This window comes from Myotis nattereri (genome assembly GCF_964212035.1).
Source record: "Myotis nattereri genome assembly, chromosome: 17".
Lineage (NCBI taxonomy): Eukaryota > Metazoa > Chordata > Mammalia > Chiroptera > Vespertilionidae > Myotis > Myotis nattereri.
In genome coordinates, this window is record NC_138092.1 from 30,082,640 (window position 1) to 30,103,302 (window position 20,663).

At 42.0% G+C, this 20,663-nt stretch overlaps 1 protein-coding gene across 1 annotated transcript; it reads left to right on the plus strand.

Annotated features, from left to right (window-relative positions):
• The first annotated feature begins 1,360 nt into the window (after positions 1-1,360).
• UBXN2B (UBX domain protein 2B) lies at positions 1,361-20,333 on the plus strand. The gene is made up of 8 exons (XM_081111723.1): positions 1,361-1,454; positions 4,753-4,856; positions 6,380-6,530; positions 8,572-8,655; positions 9,464-9,573; positions 11,888-12,025; positions 15,236-15,397; positions 18,212-20,333. The coding sequence occupies exons 1-8, from the start codon at positions 1,374-1,376 to the stop codon at positions 18,372-18,374; spliced, it is 993 nt and encodes a 330-aa protein (XP_080967849.1). The 5' UTR covers positions 1,361-1,373; the 3' UTR covers positions 18,375-20,333.
• Positions 20,334-20,663: the final 330 nt, after the last annotated feature.

Below are 20,663 nucleotides of genomic sequence, written 5' to 3' on the forward strand. Positions count from 1 at the left end.
TTTGCCCACGGCTGTTCTAGGGGAATGCACTGGAGAAAAAAAGGAGTTTGCGTTTGAGACACCCAAATGAAAATAACAATTAAAAAGACAATTGGAAATGAATGTCAAGACGTAGGTATTGGAAAATAGATTTGTAAATCTTAAAAGCAGTCAGTTGTCTATTTGCAGATTCCATATCTGCAAATACACCTACCCAATAAAATTCATTTGTAACCCCAAGTCAATACTCTTAGGGCTTTAGTGGTCATTCACAGACATGCACACGGAAGCAAAGAAAATGAACTGCCCAACGAGAATATTCCCAGCTGAGGGTAAATGAGAAAATGTCCTACCTTCTTGATTCAGCTGTTGTATTGTAAATAAATGCGCAGTCTATTTATGTCATCATTTTTGCATTTTTTTTGTGCATTTTATTGGTAAACTCGCTGTTGAAAATGGCCCCAAGCATAACACAGAACTGCTGTTTGCAAGTCCAAGTTCCTAAGCACAAGAAGGCTGTGATGTGCCTTGCAGAGAAAATATGTGTTAGATGAGGTCTGTTCAGGCATGAGTTATAGTGCTTTTGACTGTGAGTTCAGTGTTAATGGACCAAGAATATATATTAAATAAAGTGTCTTTCAACAGAAACTGGCATAAAAGCTCTCTCATCCATCCTCAGTGTCTTTATAGTCAAAGAGGGGACAGTTCCACCCCCTCCCATTAAGCGGGGACTGTCTGGTAACAATAACATTGCCTGCAAGCTCTATTGCAAATAGCATTTTATTATCTGTTCGCATTATTCTTTTCCCCACTAGATGGTGAGTTTTATATTGAGTGGGACCAGGTTTTACCATTGCATCCAGGGGGCATACAAGTGCCAGGGTTAAGAGGAGGGTTTAAATAAACCTCAGATGAACGGGGAGGGTTTAGTAGAGTCTAGTTCTGACTGCAAAGAGCATTTATGATGTTCTTTATTCGCAACACCAATTTATGCTTTGGGGCGACATGCCACCCAGTCCGCTAGGAAAGTAAGGAGGCAGTTTTGCTCAGAAAAACATCCAAAGGACGTTCTCATTGTTTAGTTCAAAGAGCTTGCAAGTCTCTGCTGCCCCCTCTGGCGGCTTACAGAATCTGCAGGGATGCCTCGGGGTACAGGAAGCCCTTGCAGAGGCCTCTCCACGGAGAAACGGAGCCAATCTCCTTTAAGGAAAAAAGGGGGCTAGGACAGGTGGGGTAGCGCCGGAAAGGAGGGGCGCGCACCGGCGCAGGAGGAAGCGGGGTCGCGCGCGGAAGCCGGACGCACAGGGACGGCCTCCCCCGTTGCCGGGCAACCGGCCCGGAAGTTGCGGGAGGCACCTCTTCCGCAGGCGCTGGCACCTGCGAGCGGGTCCAAGATGGCGGAAGGCGGCGATGCGGGGCCGGGGGAGCCGGACCGACCCTCTGGGCCGAGACCCCCGAGCGCGCGGGACTTGCAGGTGCAGCGAGCAGCCGAGGCGGGGCCTGGCGGCGGGCGGGGCCGCGGGCGGGGCGTGTGGGAGGCCGACCTGGGGACCGCATTGGGACTCGGGCGGCGCAGCCTCCGCGGGTGTTCGCGGGATCAAGTGTCCGTTTCCCCTGCGCCCCGCTTGCAAAGTGAGAAGGCCCCGTTCCGTTCAGAGCGGCGTGTGGTGGGGTCGGCTGAGCGGGTCTGCGGCGGGCGTGGCGGGGCGCTGGCCGCGGAGGGGAGGCGGACGGTGGGGAGGGGGAACCGGCGCGCGCTTAGGAAGGAGTAACAGGTGTGCGGGCTGGATCTGCGTCCCGGAGGCTGTTTCTGTCTTGAATATAGACAGAAACGGTGCTTTCTGATCAGGTGGCTTTTCCCTTTTAAGGGAGGAACTGAAGGCTTTCCCCCCAGGGCTGCCCAGCCTGGCGGTGGGAGTGGCACCTGTGCAGCGTTGCACCTGGGAGATGGGGAGTGGAAACGGCGCGAAGCTGTAGGACGCGGGCGGGAGGCAGCTACTCAGCAGGCTGCACCGGACTCTGCCTTCCTTTATCGGATGCTTCACGCGACTTGGCTCATTTTAGGCTTTTTTTAATTTTTATTTTTCGGCCTCCTTATGAGATCATTGATAAAATCCAACAAGTGGCCGCCTATAGCGAGCTACCTAATGAAGCATGAATGACGCTGAACGCACAGCCTTGGTAGAAAAGTTCTATTACTTTATAGTCCCACCTTCCTTCTCTACTTCTCTGAACAAAGGTTGGCCACCTGCCACGGAGCACACTGCCGAGCTCTGGCGATGCCGAGGTACACGCGTAGGGCATCACACCCACGGTTGGTGCTGGACTCCGTTGAAAGGGATACAATGGGAAAGGACATTTCTACCTTTTTTTTTTCTTTTTTACAGAAATAAGATATGAATATATTTTGGGCAACATTTAAGATGGCATATGATGGCGTTCCAAAATAAGCAGTGCATGAAATGAGGACTTGGAGAATGGTGAGGTCAGGTTAGGAGATGAACCAGTGCCCATAAGTCAGTTCAGTAGGAGTAAAGAGCATCGAGGAATAGCAAAGCTATTGTCTATCTTACTTTCTCCTGTAGACCGCCCTCACCAAGAGGCAACGTGGGATGATGCTGGGGGAAATGGAGATTCCGGTCAGGGCAACTGCGGTTAGCATCTTGGTCCTGCCACTTAGCCGTTGGGTGACCTTAGGAGAACTTAACCTCTCTCATGCTCAGTGTCTTTATTTATAAGCTAGGGGTGATGTTATTGATCATTGATCACCTGATTCTTGGCAAATTTACCAATAATCCAGTGGATTCACACATGATTAATGATCAGATATTCTGATAGTGCTACTACCATCAATTAGAAGATAGGGTTTTTGTTTTATTTATTTATGAGCTAGAGGCCGGTGCATGAAAATTTGTGCACTTGGTGGGGGGGGGGGTCTCCTCAGCCCGGCCTGCACCCTCTCCCTGTTTTTTGTGTGTTTTTGTTTTGTTTCTTGGTTTTTGGTTTTTTTCTTTCTCTCAAAGATTATGGCCATGCCAATTATAATTGAACTAGAGGCCCGGTGCATGAATTTGGGCATGGGTGAGGTCCCTAGGCCTGGCCGGACATCAGGGCTGATTAGGTTCCCTACCTCCCCACCTCCTCCTCCCCTTGCCACCCGCCACCACCCACCCCTGGTTCCCCATCCCAGCCCAGGGCCCAGCCCCTACCTGGTGAGCAGGACCTTCCAGCCAGGGGGAGGGGCCCGGAGGTTGGCTGCCAGCCCTGAGGAGGGAGCCAGCCCTGAGGAGGGAGCCAGCCCTCGGCCCCCTTAGGAAAGGGATCGTGTCCACCGCCACCCACCCCTGGTTCCCTGTCCCAGCCTGGGGGCCCGGCCACAATTAGGGGATCGGGGCCTGCCAGCCAGGGGGTGGGATCAGGAGGTTGGCCGACAAGCCCCATCGGCGATCGGGGCCCCGCGGGCTGGGGGCAGCTCCTGCATTGAGTGTCTGCCTCCTGGTGGTCAGTGCGCATCAGAGCAACAGGTCATTCTGGTCTTTCCATTGTAGCGGTTGCTTAGGTGCATACACACACACACACACACACATACATACATACACTAAGAGACCCGGTGCACGAAATTCATGCACTGTGGTGGTGGTGGTGGGGGGTCCCTCAGCCTGGCCTGTGCCCTCTCGCAGTCCAGGACCACTCGGGGGATGTCTGCCTGCTGGCTTAGGCCTGCTCCCCAGGGGGGATCAGGCCTAAGCTGGCAGTTGGACATTCCTCTTGCAGTCCGGGACCCCTCGTTCCTTACTGCCTGCCAGCTCGTTGCTCCTTACCGCTCATCTCGCTGGCTGCTTCTTAGTGATGCCACCGAGTCAGGAGAGGCTCTTGCCACCTCCACTGCGCTCGCCAGCTGTGAGCCTGGCTTCTGGCTGAGCGGCGTTCCCCCTGTGGGAGCACACTGACCACCAGGGGGCAGCTCCTGCATTGAGCGTCTGCCCCCTGGTGATCAATGTGCATCATAGTGACCAGTCATCCTGGTCATTCTGCCATAGCGGTCGCTTAAGCTTTTATTATATAGATAGATAACCACAAGGGCATTAAGGAAAGTTTTTCGAGTTGTACAAAAATATCAAAAGGGGGAACAAAATAACTTAATACTGAAATATTTGGTTAACTATTTAAAATTCCAATTTCAAGAACTATGTTTTGTTTATTTCATTTTGCAGATAGCCATCCATATATCTATAATGCATAATTTGGTAGTATTGCTTTCTAAAAGTGATATAAACCATCTATGTAATTCATTGTCTGTCATTTTCCAGCGGCTTAATTTCCTAAACTTTATGACACTTAATATGTCTGGTAGACTTTTAAAAAGAATACTTTAGAAATTATTCTGTGTGTTTGGATTTTGAAAACTTGAACAGCTAAAGGAAATAATTTTTGACATCTGATGAGAGCAGGTTGTGAAACATCTTTAAAAGGATTGTAGAATTTAGGTTCAGCTTTGAAAATGATGTCACCAAATATTGTTTTTTAAACTGTTGCATAGTTATTTGAAAATAATTAAATAATAATTTTAATTTATTCTAATATCTGCAGCATTTTGGTTAGTTTTATAAAAGAAGAGTATGCATTGGTTTTATTTTGAAAGAGAGTAAGCAGTGGCCTTCATTGGAGCTCTTTACTGTGCACTTACAAGTTAATGTTCTACTCACAATTTCTAGGTGTGTGGGAGAGTTTATTTCTAGTGTTACACTGTATAACAAATCTGTTATTTTATAGTTGGCCTTGGAAGAATTGTACAAAGATGAAGTGAAATGCAAATCTTCCAAAACTGATAGACCTAAAGCTTCAGTCTTTAAAAGCCCACGAACACCACCTCAAAGGTAAGTTTTTCTCTTGTTTTTAAAAATTTTATCCCTTTTTTGTTCACTAATCCCAAATTATTTAAATGGCCTTGGAATCTTTTAAAAATAAACATTATCTAGGTTTTTCAGTGAGGTCTTCCTCACCAATACCCCTTCCTTTCTTTATCATTTTCTCTCCCTTTCTCTTCATCTTCCTTTCTCATTGCTACCTCTCTGTTGTACAGCTCCTAATACTAACGCTTGTCTTACAAGCCAGCTATGTATGGTGCCAGATGGGTACTGGAGGTATTGAGGGATCAATTTGTAAAGTATATGATTATCTAACCACTATGCTATACACCTGAAACTAATTCAAAATAATATTGAATATGAACTGTAATTTAAAAATAAAATTTAAAAGAGAAAAGAAAAAAGAGCCACCTATGGTAGCACGTGGACCCTCAGTATAAGCTTGGCAGGAAAGCTTCCAGTGGCTCCTGCTTGGGGTAACCTGGGCCTCAGTGTATTGCCCGGAGCTCTAGCAGGATGGAGGCAACCCCACCTCCACTTCCCCCCTGCCCTCAGCTGTGTGAGCCAGCCTTATGTTAGCTTCCGTTAGTAGGGTCTGCTTGCTAGTATCCACTGGTTCTCCAGGGGGACTTTTTCTTCACTTACAGTGAATTGAGAGCTGGTCTGCCCTTCCCTCTCTGTTCAGTTTTGCACATACTAATTTTGGAGAAAGTGTTGAAGGTGACCTTCATTCTTTGTCTCTAGTGCTGATATAATTTGCCCACTTTTTGTTTTGTGGGTCAGTTCAGTGCAGATTTGAAACTGATTTGGGGGGAATGGGTAGTTAAAAACATGAACTCTGATTATCACCTTATACTTGAAGTCTCCATGTTGATATTTCATAGGTTATATTATCTGTTATTCTTGATTGAAAAAATCTTAAAAGATAAAATAGGATACTAATGTAGAGGCAATTTTATGTTCTGGAAGACCGTTATGAAGTTGGAGTGAGTAGAAATCAGTTTCTACATAGTTAATACACTAAAAAACTTGTTTGTGGTCTAAATTATTTACCTTTAACACAGGGTTATAATTTTTTAGTCCAGAGAACTCTTAGGAGTAAACCCTCTATGTGTAGCTCTGCAGTCTAGATTTAGGTGTTCACTCTCTCTAAAGGTCTCTTCACTAACGAAGTCCCTAGTGATTGTAGATTCCTCAGGGAAAAGACTTAGCTTCTGGTTGCCAACACTTCTCCCCACCACACTCCAAAAGCGCATTTATAAGTGATTGCAAAGAATGAGGGAGGAAGAACCAAACCGGTTCTCATGCTGCATGCTGAGCTTGCTACAGGAATCTCTGCAAACTCCACGAGAAATGATATGAACTATTCACTATTTATTCCTTAATCCTATTTTTAAAATTAAATATTTTCACAGAAGGCGTATAAATTATTCTTTTTACATTAAAGTTATTTTTCTAAGACTGTAGCTTTTTACTTTAAAGTAGTTTATGTCTGTATTCTAAGTTTTATTCACAAAGTGTAATGTTTAAAGGTTCTATTCAAGTGAGCATGAATACAGTGGATTGCATCTAGTTCGACCTTCAACTGGGAAAATAGTGAATGAACTTTTCAAAGAGGCAAAGGAACATGGGGCTGTCCCTCTACATGAAGCCACAAGAGCTTCAGGTGATGACAAAACTAAGGTAAATGCTCAATTTCAAAACTAAGGATGCTACTTATATATTTGATCTCCTCTATAGGTTTTTTAAAAATTGATTTCAGAGAGAGAGGAAGGAAGAGAGGGAGTGAGGGAGGAGAGAGAGAGAAAGAGAGATTTGTTGTTCCACTTAGTTATGCATTCATTGGTTGATCTTGTATATGCCCTGACTGTGGTTTGAACCCGCAATCTTAGCATCTCAGGAAGACACTCCAACCAACTGAGCTACTCTCCCAGGGCTATAGTTTTTTATATTATTATATAACACTATTTTTCTAACTGTATATTTCTCCTTTAAATATTTGACTCATTTTTATAAGGTTATAATCTTTCTATTGATGATTGACAGTTGAGGCAGTTTCTTGCATTTCTATGCAACTTCTCTATTTACCTGAAATAGTTATGCTCACAGGAATTTGCAAAAGGTATACAGAAAGGTGTTGTGTACCTTTCACCCAGTTTTCCCCAATACCCTAATGGCTAATGATGTTATTTGCATTTTCCTAATGGCCTATAATGTTGAACATCTTCTTGGGTGCTTATTTGCCACTCTCTTTATTTTTCCTCTTTAGTAAAATGTCTCTTCTTTACTTTGACCCATTTTCAAATTGGATTATTTGTTATAAACAAAATTGTTTGAGAGTTCTTTATTTTTTTGTGTGTATATTTCCTCCTGGACTGTAGCTTGTCTTTTCATTCTCGTACCAGGGTTTTTTATAAAGCAAAGTTTTAAATTTTGATGAAGTCCAATTTATCTTTTTTTTTTTTTTTTTTTTATGAATTATACTTTTAGTATCTTGTCTAAGAACTCTTCACCTAACCTTAGGTCCCAAAGATTTTCTCTGTGTTATCTAGAAAAGTTTTATAGTTTTCCATTTAAACCTGTGACCCATTTTGAGTTGATTTTGATTAAGTTTAAGTCAAGATTCTTATTTCTACTTGTGCAGAGGACGAATTGCTCCACCATGTTGAAAGGCTCTTTTTCTTTCATTGGATTATTTTTGTACCTTCTTCAGTTTCTGCAAAACTTTCTAGATGCAGTATTGGTATACTAAAGTTTATTTTTGTGTGTAATTGCCATATCTATAATAATAAAAGCATAATATGCTAATTAGACTGGACATCCTTTTGGACAACCTTCCGGACAAAGTCAGGGCTGCGAGGGAAGCCTGGGTCCCGGGTGCTAGAGGGAACCTGGTGCTAGCAGCTGAGGGAAGGAAGGCCTACTCTTGCACAAATTTTGTGCATCCGACCTCTAGTGTCCTCATAATTAACATTTCCCAACCTGATTTCTCTTGTCAAATCATTTGGGGAGGTTTCCTAAACTACCACATAGTCAACTGGCCAGGGCAAAAAACATAACTTCTTACTTGAATATACCTCTTTGTGTTGTAACATAAGACTTTAATGTTAATATGCTGTTTTCCTGGAAAATATAAACCGGTTTGACTAATAATAGTTAATTTAGTTTTAAAATATATATCACACACTAGAGGCCCAGTGCATGAGATTCAAGCACATGGTGGGGTCCCTCAGCCCGGCCTACGCCCTCTCACAGTCTGGGACCCCTCGGGGGGATGTCCGCCTGCCAGCTTAGGCCCGATCCCCCAGGCTAAGCTGGCAGTCAGACATCCCTCTCGCCATCCGGGACCCCTCACTCCTTATCGCCCACCTGCAGAGAAGGTGGGAGAGGCTCCCACCACTGTTGCTGCGCTTACCAGTCAGAAGCTGGGCTTGCTGCTCCTTAGCACTGCCTTGGAGGTGGAAGAGGCTCCCGCCACCACCGCTGTGCTCGCCAGCGGTGAGCCTGGCTTCTGGCTGAGCAGCGCTCCCCCTGTGGGAGCACACTGACCACCAGGGGCAGCTCCTGCATTGAGCATCTGCCCCCTGGTGGTCACTGCGTTATAGTGACTGGTAGTTCTGCCGTTCGGTTGATTTGCATATTAGGCCTTTATTATATAGGATTATTGCAACATACTGCTTAATAAGCCTTACAGAATTTTTAACTCACTTGCTTTGTATTTTAGTCCTTTACAGGTGGAGGATACAGATTGGGTAATTCCATTTGTAAACAGTCTGAATATATCTATGGAGAAAATCAGATGCAAGATGTAGGTACAGTAATCAAAGTGAAAAATTAATAGATATTTGCCTCTAGTTACTACTGTTTATTTTAAAATTAAAAGTTGGTAATATAAATATCTTTTTGTTTTCTTAATTTGTAAAGCAGATTAAAAGGCCTAATTTGTAAGTTTTCCGTCTCAAATTTTATCTTTTGTATCCCTAATGTGCCTTGCACTTAGAGATACATAACTATTTGTTGAAAGAATTGTATGATTCACTGTAAAATAAGCTTATATATGTATGATGATGATTATTATAAATGGTGTAGTTATGACATAGAATGAGCAGAGTTGTAAACATAGCAATACCTAAGTCATTATTTTATTTACCTTTTGAAATTTCGGAGTTATAACTTTATTTTAAACATGTAGTTTAGCCTTGGCGGGTCCCTAGAAATTCTGTCTTGCACCTTGGAATGAATATTTAAGTTCTGTATTAGAAAATATGGACACGGAAGGAGAAGGTGGGTGCAGAGTACAGCTGAATGATCTCATTGCTTTTGTTTCCTCAATGAACTAGAAATAATTGTGCCTTGAAGCCAGGGCCCAGGTATGGGACCTGTGGGACCTTTGGTGTTTCAGCCATGGTCCATTTGTTAAGCTAACTACAGATCTGCTTAGCAGACACAAATGGTTTCACGTATGTCTTTATTTTAACTGTGAATAAGGAGAGTACAAATAACTCCATATTTTAAACTAAGTAAGTTGTTTAAAATTACATTTAAAACTTAAGATTGTTTGATGCAAATAGATTTTTGTATTTTCTTTATCTTTATTTCTTTTCTGTGCTCAAAAGGTTCAGATTTTGCTTAAGTTGTGGAGCAATGGTTTCAGTTTAGATGATGGAGAATTGAGACCATACAATGATCCAGTGAATGCTCAATTTCTGGAGTCTGTTAAAAGAGGGTAAGCTGTATTATTGTGTTCTATTTGTTATTCAGGGTGGGAGTTTTTTGTTTTGTTTGTTTTGTTTTGTTTTGTTTTGTTTTGTTTTGTTTTTGTTTTTTAAGCAGAATGCCATTCAGTAGGACTCTACTGGTATCTAAGAATTGGATTATGTAAGTGACTCCTGGGGGAAGGGTATTTCTAAGTACATAAAGGATATATTATTGTCTATAAGTTACTGTTTTCACCTGTGGGGAGTGGGAAAGCAGTAAGACATCGTCCCTTTAAAAATCTGATGAAGCTATCTATGGTCCCAACTCTAAGAAGAACCACCTCAGTATAATCAATTAATTGATTAGCATGTAGTTGCCATCCACTAAGCCACTGTCCTGCTTACTGTTGACAGGGTGACTCATTGCATGTATGCCTGAAATTCAGCAGCTTATATTAGAAATCTTTTAAAGTGGCATTACTGCTGGCAGAAGATTTCAAAAGGTTAGTTTGAAGTTATAATTTATGAAAGTAAACCAATATACAGTACTCTGACCTGCCTTAAGAACATCATAGCTCACTAGCCCTTACTGAAGAATAAGATATTTTACTGAGATATTGGTGATGAACTGGGAAATTTAAGTAGCAGTAAAGGGACTGGAGTAGGAGGTTATACTCCACCCAGGAACTGAAGACAGGGCTTTTCCAAGTGATGAAATATATCCAAGTGGAGTAGAGATGAAACTCATTGGAGTTGAGATAGTGAAAGAACACTCTGGAGAAAGGGTATTTTAGAACGTTAATTAGCATGAATTTTGAATTTGAATTCATCAGAGATAATTCAGGATATCAAAAAAAGGCAAGAAATGCTGTAAGCTGTAGGCAGTATGCTGAAGTCATTGAGAAAGGTGGGAGGCTGACCTGGGAGGCAGTATATGATGGTTTAAGTCAATGCTTCGGACTGGGAACCCTGCAGAGTCACTGGGAAGAGATGGGAGTGATGAGTAGGGAAAGGGTTCATCTGCTAAGTGAAGATCAGCAGTACAGTTGAAATTGATGCTTATTTCAAGATGGTAGAAGAAAAGAACTTATTGATGACGAATGTATTATAGATGAAAACTTATTTGTTAAGTGAAAATAATGTATAAACTTTGTAGGCTACTGTTCACACAGTATGATATACTAATTTTTTAAAAAATTTGAATCACACCATATTCTCAAACAAATTATGATCAAGAATAGTTTTAGAAAAGACTCCTTGAAAGCAGTGATTGATATCAGACAGTGATTGTCAGCTATGTAATTGTTGTTCCCTTTTTATAACAAATACTTTGTAATACATCTTCAGTATCTCCAAAGAAAAATTCATAAATCTATGTATATTATTTCCAAAAAATTAAAGTAAATTTTATCTTACAAATATTGAGGGACTAAAAGAAAGTAATTTACCATAAAATTATACATATTTCAGTTTCTAAATACCCAAGTATGACCACACCAGAAGATACAACAAGCAGCCAGATAATTTGCACTTATGTGCAGACGAGCACTTCTCACATAAATGTGACAGGCATAAAAACAGAATACGGAGGTATAGGAAGTTGGCAACTTCATTACTATAAGTGGCAGTGCAGACAGGGATTTGTTCTAAACAAAAGAAGTTGCAGTCTTCCCTCGTTTATATGGAAGATGGAAATTGCAAAGCATATTAAAACAGTACACACACAAAAACAGGTTTTGAGGTTTTGCTTATATGTAAGACAGAGCCTAAGCCTTGGGTTTTAGGCTCAGACATTATAAACAGTGTCATTCGTCATCATATGACTCTCTGGCAGGGTATTCAGTGGTTCTGTGGAACCCGAGACAAGTCTTCATTGTGCAAGATGGCTCCCCCATGTCAGAGCATCATTCATCCCCCGCCCTGACTGGGCAGCAGCACTCAGCAGCCACACAACAATCAAAAATATCCCTATCATTTTGAAAACCTCTTCCAGGAGTTTGGAAAGAAGTATCTGCATTAACTGTTATGTCCTCATAGGAATTTCCTAGTGTTAATTTAGGTAAGAATTGCTGCCTTGCAATTTATCAGAAGCACTCCAAGATCACTATGACAACAAAAAATCTCTATGTTGAGAATCTCTAAGGAATGATGTGATGCAACTTCAAGAAAGAAATATCTATAGATAAAAAAATATCAATCATCACAGAAACGTTTATATTACAAATTTATGCAAAAATTGTGGTTTTCCAGTATAGCTCACAACTTGATTATATCAATATCAACACTATAGATTCTTCTTTTTTTTCCAAAAGTTAACTAAAACCTTTTTCCCTTTTTTAAAAGAGAAATTCCCCCAGAGCTTCAGCGACTGGTTCATGGTGGCCAAGTGAACTTGGATATGGAGGATCATCAGGATCAAGAATACATAAAACCCAGATTGAAGTTCAAGGCTTTTAGTGGAGATGGACAAAAACTTGGAAGGTAGAATCCTAAAATGAGAAAAATACTTGTGTGTGTTCAACATGAATTTCCTTTGGGAATAAAATATATCAAAATAATCTAGAAAGTAAAAGCTAAAACTTTGCTGATGGAATTAGATATGCAAATCTGGTGTCAATATTAGTAGCTAATACTTACATAGCAGTTACCACATTCTTGGCCCTCTGAGCACTTTACATACATTAACTCATTTAATCTTCACACCACTTTTCCCTGTGGACCCTGTTATCCCTCCTTTTGCAGATGCAGTATTTTGCCCACATTGATTGAGGTGGGAAGTGATGAGCATGTACGATTCAAACCAGGAACTCTGGCTCCAGAGTCTGTGCTTTTACCATTAGACCATCTTGTCTCTATCTAATTACATAGTGTCAAAGGGGGGGATATTGGAAGGGGTTGTTGATTAGATAAAACAATAGATATCTTAGATCATAGCTTTAAGCATGCTTAGGTTCCACTGAGCTCTTGCAGCAAAGCAGTGTGCTTAAGTTGGTTTTTCTCAATACATTTTAAGCAGCCAAAGTCTTTCTTCAAGTTACGGAAGCCCAATATGTATTTAAAACATATATGAAACCTGAGTTCCTCTGGTTGTAAGAGAAGGAGGAATTATCTCAGACATTTCCCAAGGACCCCTTGGATTCTGCTGAGCATAATTTAGAAACCAATGTGCGTGGTATAGTGTATGAGTGGACTCCTTTATAACAGCCTGGCTTAAAAGACTCTTCATAAATCTTGTAAAATAAGTTAGTACAGGTTATCCTCTATTTGTCCACATTATCACTACAGGTGACCTGTGGAATTGATGCATCAGTCATGTGTCCCACATACCCTTTTGTGCATGTTTTATTCCTTTTCATATAATTCCTTCCCTTCCAAGTTCTTTTCATTTGCATTGGGCACACTGGTTCTCTATTCCCCTCTCCTCAAAATAGGAAAGAATTCAGTACTGGTTCTTTATCCTTGTCTTTCATATCTCGAGTCTCCATTTCTCTATCATTTTCTGCTTTTGTTATTGGAGAAAAACGTTTCTCATCTTCCCCCATCACTAGTGGGAGTGGGGTTATTGAGGTACCGCTGGAATGAGCATTTCTGGAGACTTCCACAGGAGGACGAGATATAGTAGAAAACTTTATTTCTATGGAATTACACCCCTCAGTTTCCAAAGTCCCATTTCCCTTAGTCCAGTCATAGAAGGAGTATAGCTGGGGTTTCAGTAAAGCTAAAATCAGAGCCAGGGTCCAGAGTTTTTGTTCCATGTTGGAGTCGGGTCCAGTTCAGTATCAAGCTAGTTGCAGTCCATTAGTCCATTGTGTGTAGGGGTCCACATGGTCGTGGGCCACATGGGAGAATGCAAGGAAGCCAAGTGTGCCAAGAGCATAAGAGAATGAGCTTCTTTGTTTAGGGGATTATATATCCCAAATTTCCATGCACTTGCAGTGGCCACACTCATTCTGGCCAACCATCTCTGTCACCAGGTGTGATTGACTGGCAAATACCTTTCCTTTGTCATCCCAGCTTTACTGGGCATGAGTCTATCTTCCCTATGTCCAGTCCTCTCTCCCCAGTGTTTTGCAGGGAACATGCCTGTAATGTCTAGCCTTCCCTTTTCAGCTTTCCTAGCCTATCTAATAAAGCGGGAATATGCAAATTGACCATCACTCCATCACAAAATGGCAGCACCCAGGCCCCTCAGCTCCGCTGGAGGAGCAGAGGCAGGTGGCGCAGCTGGACCTGCCCCCAGAAGTCCTCCAGTCCGTTCAGTCCCACTGGCAGCTAGCCGGCAAGCAGGCCCCTCAGAGAGCAGACAGCAGGGCCTGCTTGCAGGTTGCTGCAGCGACTGGGCGAGCAGGCAAGCGGGCCCTGCAGAGAGCAGAAAACCACAGGGAGTGGGCCTAAGCCATCAGTAGGACATCCCCTGAGGGCTCCCAGATTGGAGAGGGTGCAGGTTGGGCTGAGGGAACCCACCTCATGCATGAATTTTATGCACTGGGTCTCTTGTCTATATATATAAAAGCCTAAGCAACCGTTACAACCGAACGACCGGAACTACCAAAATGACCGGTCAACCAGTTGCTGTGACATGCACTGACCACCAAGGGGCAGACGCTCAACGCAGGAGCTGTCCCCTGGTGGTCAGTGCACTCCCATAGCCAACCTCCCAAATTGGCCAACCAACCTCCCATGGCCCCTCCCCCTCCAGCCAGCCAACCTCCTGCGGCCCCTCCCCCCAGCCGGCCAACCTCTTGTGGCCCCTCCCCCTGGCTGGCTGGCCCCCGATAGGCCCGAATCGCCAGCCAGGCTGAGGAACCCCACCCATGCACGAATTCGTGCACCGGTCCTCTAGTTATTAATAACTACCTAATTACAATGCCATCTCTTTTAGAGACTGATTTCTGAGACATGTAGGAAATACAAATACATATATTAACCTGCCTTTTTTAAAGACCCAAGCACATCCTTCAGTGCCCAGCAATTAGATTTTGTTTGATAAAGTGTTCTAGGACTTACTGGTACAGGCACACCTTGTATTATTGCACTTTAGTTTATTGAGCTTCATAGATGGTGCATTTTTTTTACAAACTGAAGGCAAGACTCTTCACCAGCAAAAAAGATTACGACTTGCCTTACTGTGTTACACATTTTATTGTGATACTCGCTTTATTGTGGTGGTCTGGAACCAAACCTGAATCTCTGAGATATGCCTGTATAATGTACCTTTGTACCCCAATATTTCCTCCATTTTACAAATGACAGAGCTGGGATTCAAAGAGATTAATTTACTTAAGTTTACACAGTAAACATGGCTGAGATTTGAAACCAAGTCTGTCTGTGCTCTTAGTCATTCTTTGATGTTAACTCAAAGTTGCTCAGATTTCAGACTAAAGGCCGGTGTTTGCTAGTTTCATGAAACTTCAAAGGGATAAAGAAGGAAGGAGTACACAAATAGGCTTTTTAAAGAGATTGGATAAACTAAATCAAAATCATAGGGTCCAGAATAACTGTAATATAATGAAAGAGCTTGGAAGAAGTATAGGAGACCAAAGGGGCCATGTTCTGGCTAGTCCCGAAGCCAGAGGAGGGGCTAGCTGGAGAGTCAGGGATCAGCCTCGGTGGTTATGCCACTGTCTTCAGTTTGTTACGTGTCTTATGTGTTTGCATTTGTTTTCTAACTCTTTCATTCTTATTTCATAGCCTTACCCCTGAAATTGTCAGTACACCTTCCTCCCCAGAAGAGGAGGAGAAGTCAATACTTAATGCAGCTGTTCTGATTGATGATTCAATGCCAACAACAAAAATTCAAATCAGGCTGGCAGATGGGAGTCGTTTGATACAAAGATTCAATAGTACACACAGGTAAACTTCTAGTTTACTCTCACACATAGGGTTACTGATCTGTGTAAACTGAATGTGACTGGAGTAATGAAGAATATGAAATTCTTTAGATATGCAGTAAGTTTTTGACAAAGGGGAAAAAAACTTTACAAGGGTAATAGCTATGTGTAAGAAGTGAAATACTTAGTAATTAAACATCCTTTGTAAACTCCAAATAGTAATGCAAATCCAGGTACTACTCAAAAAAACAAAATCATTAAAAGCTGCAGTTTTGCACTGTTGCTAAAACCACATAAAGTGGAATCAGATTTAATTTAATATTAAAACCTTATTTGGACTTTACTCATATAAAAATTTATGGTAGTACTGATTGGGTTAACTTTGTAATATAAACTTATACTGTAAAGTTTAATTGTGCTTGTCAAGTACTTCAAATAAACCATTTTAAATGCCATTTCACCATTCACTTGTAAATTAACACTTGTGCTAATACGATTATTTTTGTTTATTATATGCCTTTGCAGGGATACATTTATGATCTAAGTTGAGTATTGTGTATATGTGAAAGAAATTCTTTTTTTACTTTAAATCATTTTTTTATTTTTCGATTACAGTTGATATACAGTATCATTTTAGTTTCAGGTGTACAATCCAGTGATTAGACATATATCACTTACTAAGTGATCATCCTGATAAATCTCATACCCATTTCTCACCATATATAGTTATAAGAATATTATTGACTATATTCCCTATGCTATACTTTATATCCCCATGACTATTCTGTAACTACCAGTTTGTACTTCTTAATCCCTTCACCTTTTTCACTCATTCCCCCTCGCATTTGGCAACCGTGAAAATGTTCACTGCATCTATGAGTCTGTTTCTGTTCTGCTTGTTCATTTGTTTTTTAGGTTCAGTTATTGGTGGATATGTATTTATTGCTATTTTATCGTTCATTTTCACCAGAGATGGGCAGTCCAGTTGCCTCCCCTATGTGTACACCCTCCTCTTGTAGTTGATTGCTGTTGGCACCTCAATGGGAGGGATTTACCCCCAGCTGATAGACTGCGAGGACTGGCTGGGACCACCATGGAGTATCAGCTGTGCAGGGACCCACCCACAGAGTAGGACTTACTTCAGTGCAGCTCTGTTGCCTGCTGAGTCTGCCATTTGAGTTTGTCACTTGTGGAGGTAGTTGGGTGTTACTTCTATGTGATCTAAAGCTGCCCATCAGTTGTGCTGGCTGTGGGACCTCCTGGGAGGTTCAGGCCAAGGTTAGCCACCCCCTGTGTTTGCCTGGGGCCAACTGGAATGAGTTACAAAGCAGTCTGCTGATGGCTGCTACGTGTGCTGGGCTTGGAGGTGCCCAGGAGAGGGCAAGCTGTGGACCAAGGCTGGATGCCACCAGTGTCCGGCCTGGGGCCACTTAGTGAGAGGTAAAGGGCATGCCAAAACCAGATGCTACTCATTTGAAAGATTTTAGGAATGTGTGAAGCATGAGCCAAGACAGGCTGTATGGAAAAGCCACTGGAATCACTTGGGTAAGCCTGTAAGTTGGGTCGGCCTGCAAAGTGGGTGGGGCTGGTCTCAGGAAATCACCAGGACAGGACTAGCAATGTTAGCCAATTTGGTGGAGACTCAGATGTGGCAGTCACCTGCCAGTTCTATGGGGGGAGGGCTCAGGAAAGGAGCAATGGCCTCTGCCAGCACTTTTCTCCGGGGAAAAACTACCCCTCCAGCTCTTTTCCTGCTGCCACCCCACCTCATGTCAGACAAGTCAGTTCTTCTCACTATGTCCCTGGTAGCTTTCAAACAGCTGCCCCAGTGCTGGAGCTCTGAGGAAGTGCATTCAAGTAAGTCCATGCACGGGCCCTTTAGGAGGAACTGCCTGTGGCCCTTAGTTGGTTAGAGCCTCATCCCCATACACCAGGGCACATACAAGAATCAACCAATGAATGCATAAATAAGTGAACAACAAACTGATGTTTCTCTCTCTCCTGCCTGGGACTCCGGAGGCCCTCTGTCTCACACATCCACAATCCCCACTGGTGTCTATATAGCCAGAAGGTATGGGGACTTCTCAGCATTGGAACCCTGGGCTGGAGGACCTGATTTGGAGCTGGGTCCCTTCACTCCTCAGGGGGGCTGCCGCAGCCAAGATATCCCTCCCACTTTTATTTGCCACATATGAGTGTGGGACCAGCCCCATTCTGCGTCTCCGCCTTTCCTGCCAGTCTCAATGTGACTTCTTTATATTCTCATTGTAGGACTTCTGTTCAGCTAGATTTCAGTTGGTTCTGAATTGTGGTTGTTCTGTAGTTATAATTTTGATGTAGTTGTAGGAGAATGTGAGTATGGCATATACTGATACCACCATCTTAACCAGAAGCCCTGTGTGAAAGTAATGTTTAAAAACTATTCTTATGACTTACACTTTTCATAGTTTCAGACTCACTTTGACAGAGGCCAATTTGAGGTACCTTTCTTTTTCTGGATCGAGCACTGCTAAAATATTTTATACTCTGATAAAAGTAGGGCCTGCACTTTTCATTATAATAACATGGTTGGCATTTATTTTGTGCATAACTCATCTGAAGATTGTCTCTTTTTTACAGTAAAAGTAGATACTAGGTACACTCCAAAGTTAATCCTCATATTGTGTCTTACAGCTAAAATAAATCCATCCATTGAAATAGTGTAAATTAAAGAAAATTACAACACATTTAAATAAGGATTAGAATTGTGTGATTTTTATTATTATCTAATTTTAGCTAAAAGCTTACATGGTAATAAGATTTCTGTATCACAAATTATTTTTATCTTATTTCTCAGGATCCTGGATGTTCGGGACTTCATTATACAGTCCCGTCCTGAATTTGCAAATCTTGACTTTATTCTTATAACTTCATTTCCAAGCAAAGAGCTAACTGATGAAAGCCTGACACTACAAGAAGCAGGTATTATTAACACTGTGATTCTCCAGCAACTGAAATAATGCTGCTCCTATTCATGTAGTAACACAAAGGAGAGATGATGTGCCATATTAATAAGGAAAACTTACTTACACAAGTACCAGATTGTTTTTATAATTTACACAGATGCATTTTGGTTTTATTTATATTTTATCCTCCAGCCTTAGTATAGATGAATTTGGACTAGGAGTAGGTCTTGAGATAAATATCTTTGAATTATTATTTGTAGGGCTGGTTTATGTTGATAGCTTTTAAATATCCACAAACCAATTTGTTATATGCCCAGAGTTCATGTAACAACATTTGTTGGCAGAGAAAATTAACACAATTCCATTTTGATAAATTTGGTAAAATTTGCAGTAAAGTTTCTTGATGATGCATTGATCAAGAGCCATTAAGGAATTTTCTGATCAAATGTTTTGAAAATTTATCTATAATATATACTAAAGAGTATCTTTATTCTGATTTTGAAATACTTTGATCATGCAATGATTATTTCTCCTATTAAGATATTATACATCCTTTTTACTTACTGACTTAGCTATATTACTGTTCAACCTTGTATTTTATGGAACTGTGAACATTATAAACTTGAAACAAACATAAAGGTCAGCTATTCTTGAGATGTGGTAAACAGCACTTTAAAAAAGAGGAATTATAGTCCCTCCCAGAACTTGCCTTGATCACATTCATTTATTCAGTCAACTCATTTTTCTAGGGGCCCACTATAGATACTGAACTGTTCTCAGTGTCAAAGCCAGAATGTTTTCTACTTCAGAACAAAACTAGTATAGAAATACAGGAATGTCAGTTCTGTCAGGCCCAATGGATCTGAAGAAAGACCAGTGGAAAGGTTTGCATTCCTGCTGAAGCCAGGTGTTTCATGAGTGAGGCAGGTACATCAGGAATGATAGAAAAGCTTGTTCTTCTTCCCAGACGCCACTTCATCTTCGGTCGCCCACTCCTGGTTAGTTTTCTATTGCTGCTATAACAAGTTACTATAAGCGTAGTGGCTCATGACAGCAGATTTATTGTCCTCTAATTCTATAGGTTAAACTAGTGTCACTGGGCTAAAGTCAGGTGCTGACAGGACTGCATTCTTTCGGGAGACTCTGGAAGAAGCATTTCCTGGCCTTTTCAACTTCTGGAGGCCACTTGCATTGGTAGGCCTGTGGCCCTCTGTTCCCATCTTCAAAGCCAGCAACATTGTATCTTTCTGACGGTTCTGTCATCATATTTCTATGACAACAGCCAGGAAAGGTTCTCTGCTTTTAAGGACTCATGTGATTACATTGGGCCCACAAGGTAATCCGGGATTATCTCCTCATCTTAAGGTCTATAGTAACCTTAACCACATCTTTAAAGTCCCTTTTACCATGTAAAGTAGCATCTCAGATTCCTTCTGGAGGCTCCAGGGGTGAATCTGTTCTTTGCCTCTTCCAACTTGTAGAGGCTGCTGGCATCCCCTCACTTACGGCTGTATCCCTCCAGTCTCTGCTTCTCTTCTTACCTCTTTTAGTCCCAACTTTAATTCTGCTTTTGTCTTACAAGGATCCTTGTGATTATATTTTGTTTTCCTAGATAATCCAGGATAATCTCTCAAAATGCTTACTATAATTACATCTGCAAAATGGACACATTTGAGCATTAGAACATGAGCATTTTGTGGGGCCATTCTACCTATCACAGTTTACTCCCACCTCAAAAAGTTCACATCCATCCCAAATAAAGTTACCCCATCCAGAGGTGCTCAAAAGTCTCAGACTATTACAGCATCAACTTCAAATGCAATATCTTATCTGAATTTCACCCTCTCAAAAATTCCAAATCTCAGTTTGATCATCTAAGATAGGTATGAGTAAGGATTTGGGTGTGATTCCTGAAAGATACTTTTTCTCCATCTGTGAACCTAGAACCAGTTATCTTCTCCCAAATATGAAGATAGGACAGGCATAGAATAACAGTTATGGACATTCCTGTTCAAAGAATCAGAAAATGGAATGAAAAAAGGAGCTACCAGTGCCAGGCAATTCAGAAAATCAGCCAGGCACACTCCGTTGGGTTTCAAAGCCCGGGCATAGCCTTCTGTGGCTGGCAGCACCATTCTCTAGGCTTGTGGATATCCTAGAGCAGTGGTCGGCAAACTGCGGCTCGCGAGCCACATGCGGCTCTTTGGCCCCTTGAGTGTGGCCACGAAGTTTCAATCGCACTGTACGTGCGCGCCTACACGTGGTATTTTGTGGAAGAGCTACACTCAAGGGCCTGCAGTTTGCCGACCACTGTCCTAGAGGACATCCTTTCAGAGTCGTAAC

Bases quoted from the DNA above. Each gene is read 5' to 3' on its own strand.
- UBXN2B (XM_081111723.1), top strand. From the start codon at position 1,374: ATGGCGGAAGGCGGCGATGCGGGGCCGGGGGAGCCGGACCGACCCTCT. The intron at 4,857-6,379 runs GTAAGTTTTTCT...TAATGTTTAAAG, and splicing joins CCACGAACACCACCTCAAAG to GTTCTATTCAAGTGAGCATG. The intron at 6,531-8,571 runs GTAAATGCTCAA...TTTGTATTTTAG, and splicing joins CAGGTGATGACAAAACTAAG to TCCTTTACAGGTGGAGGATA.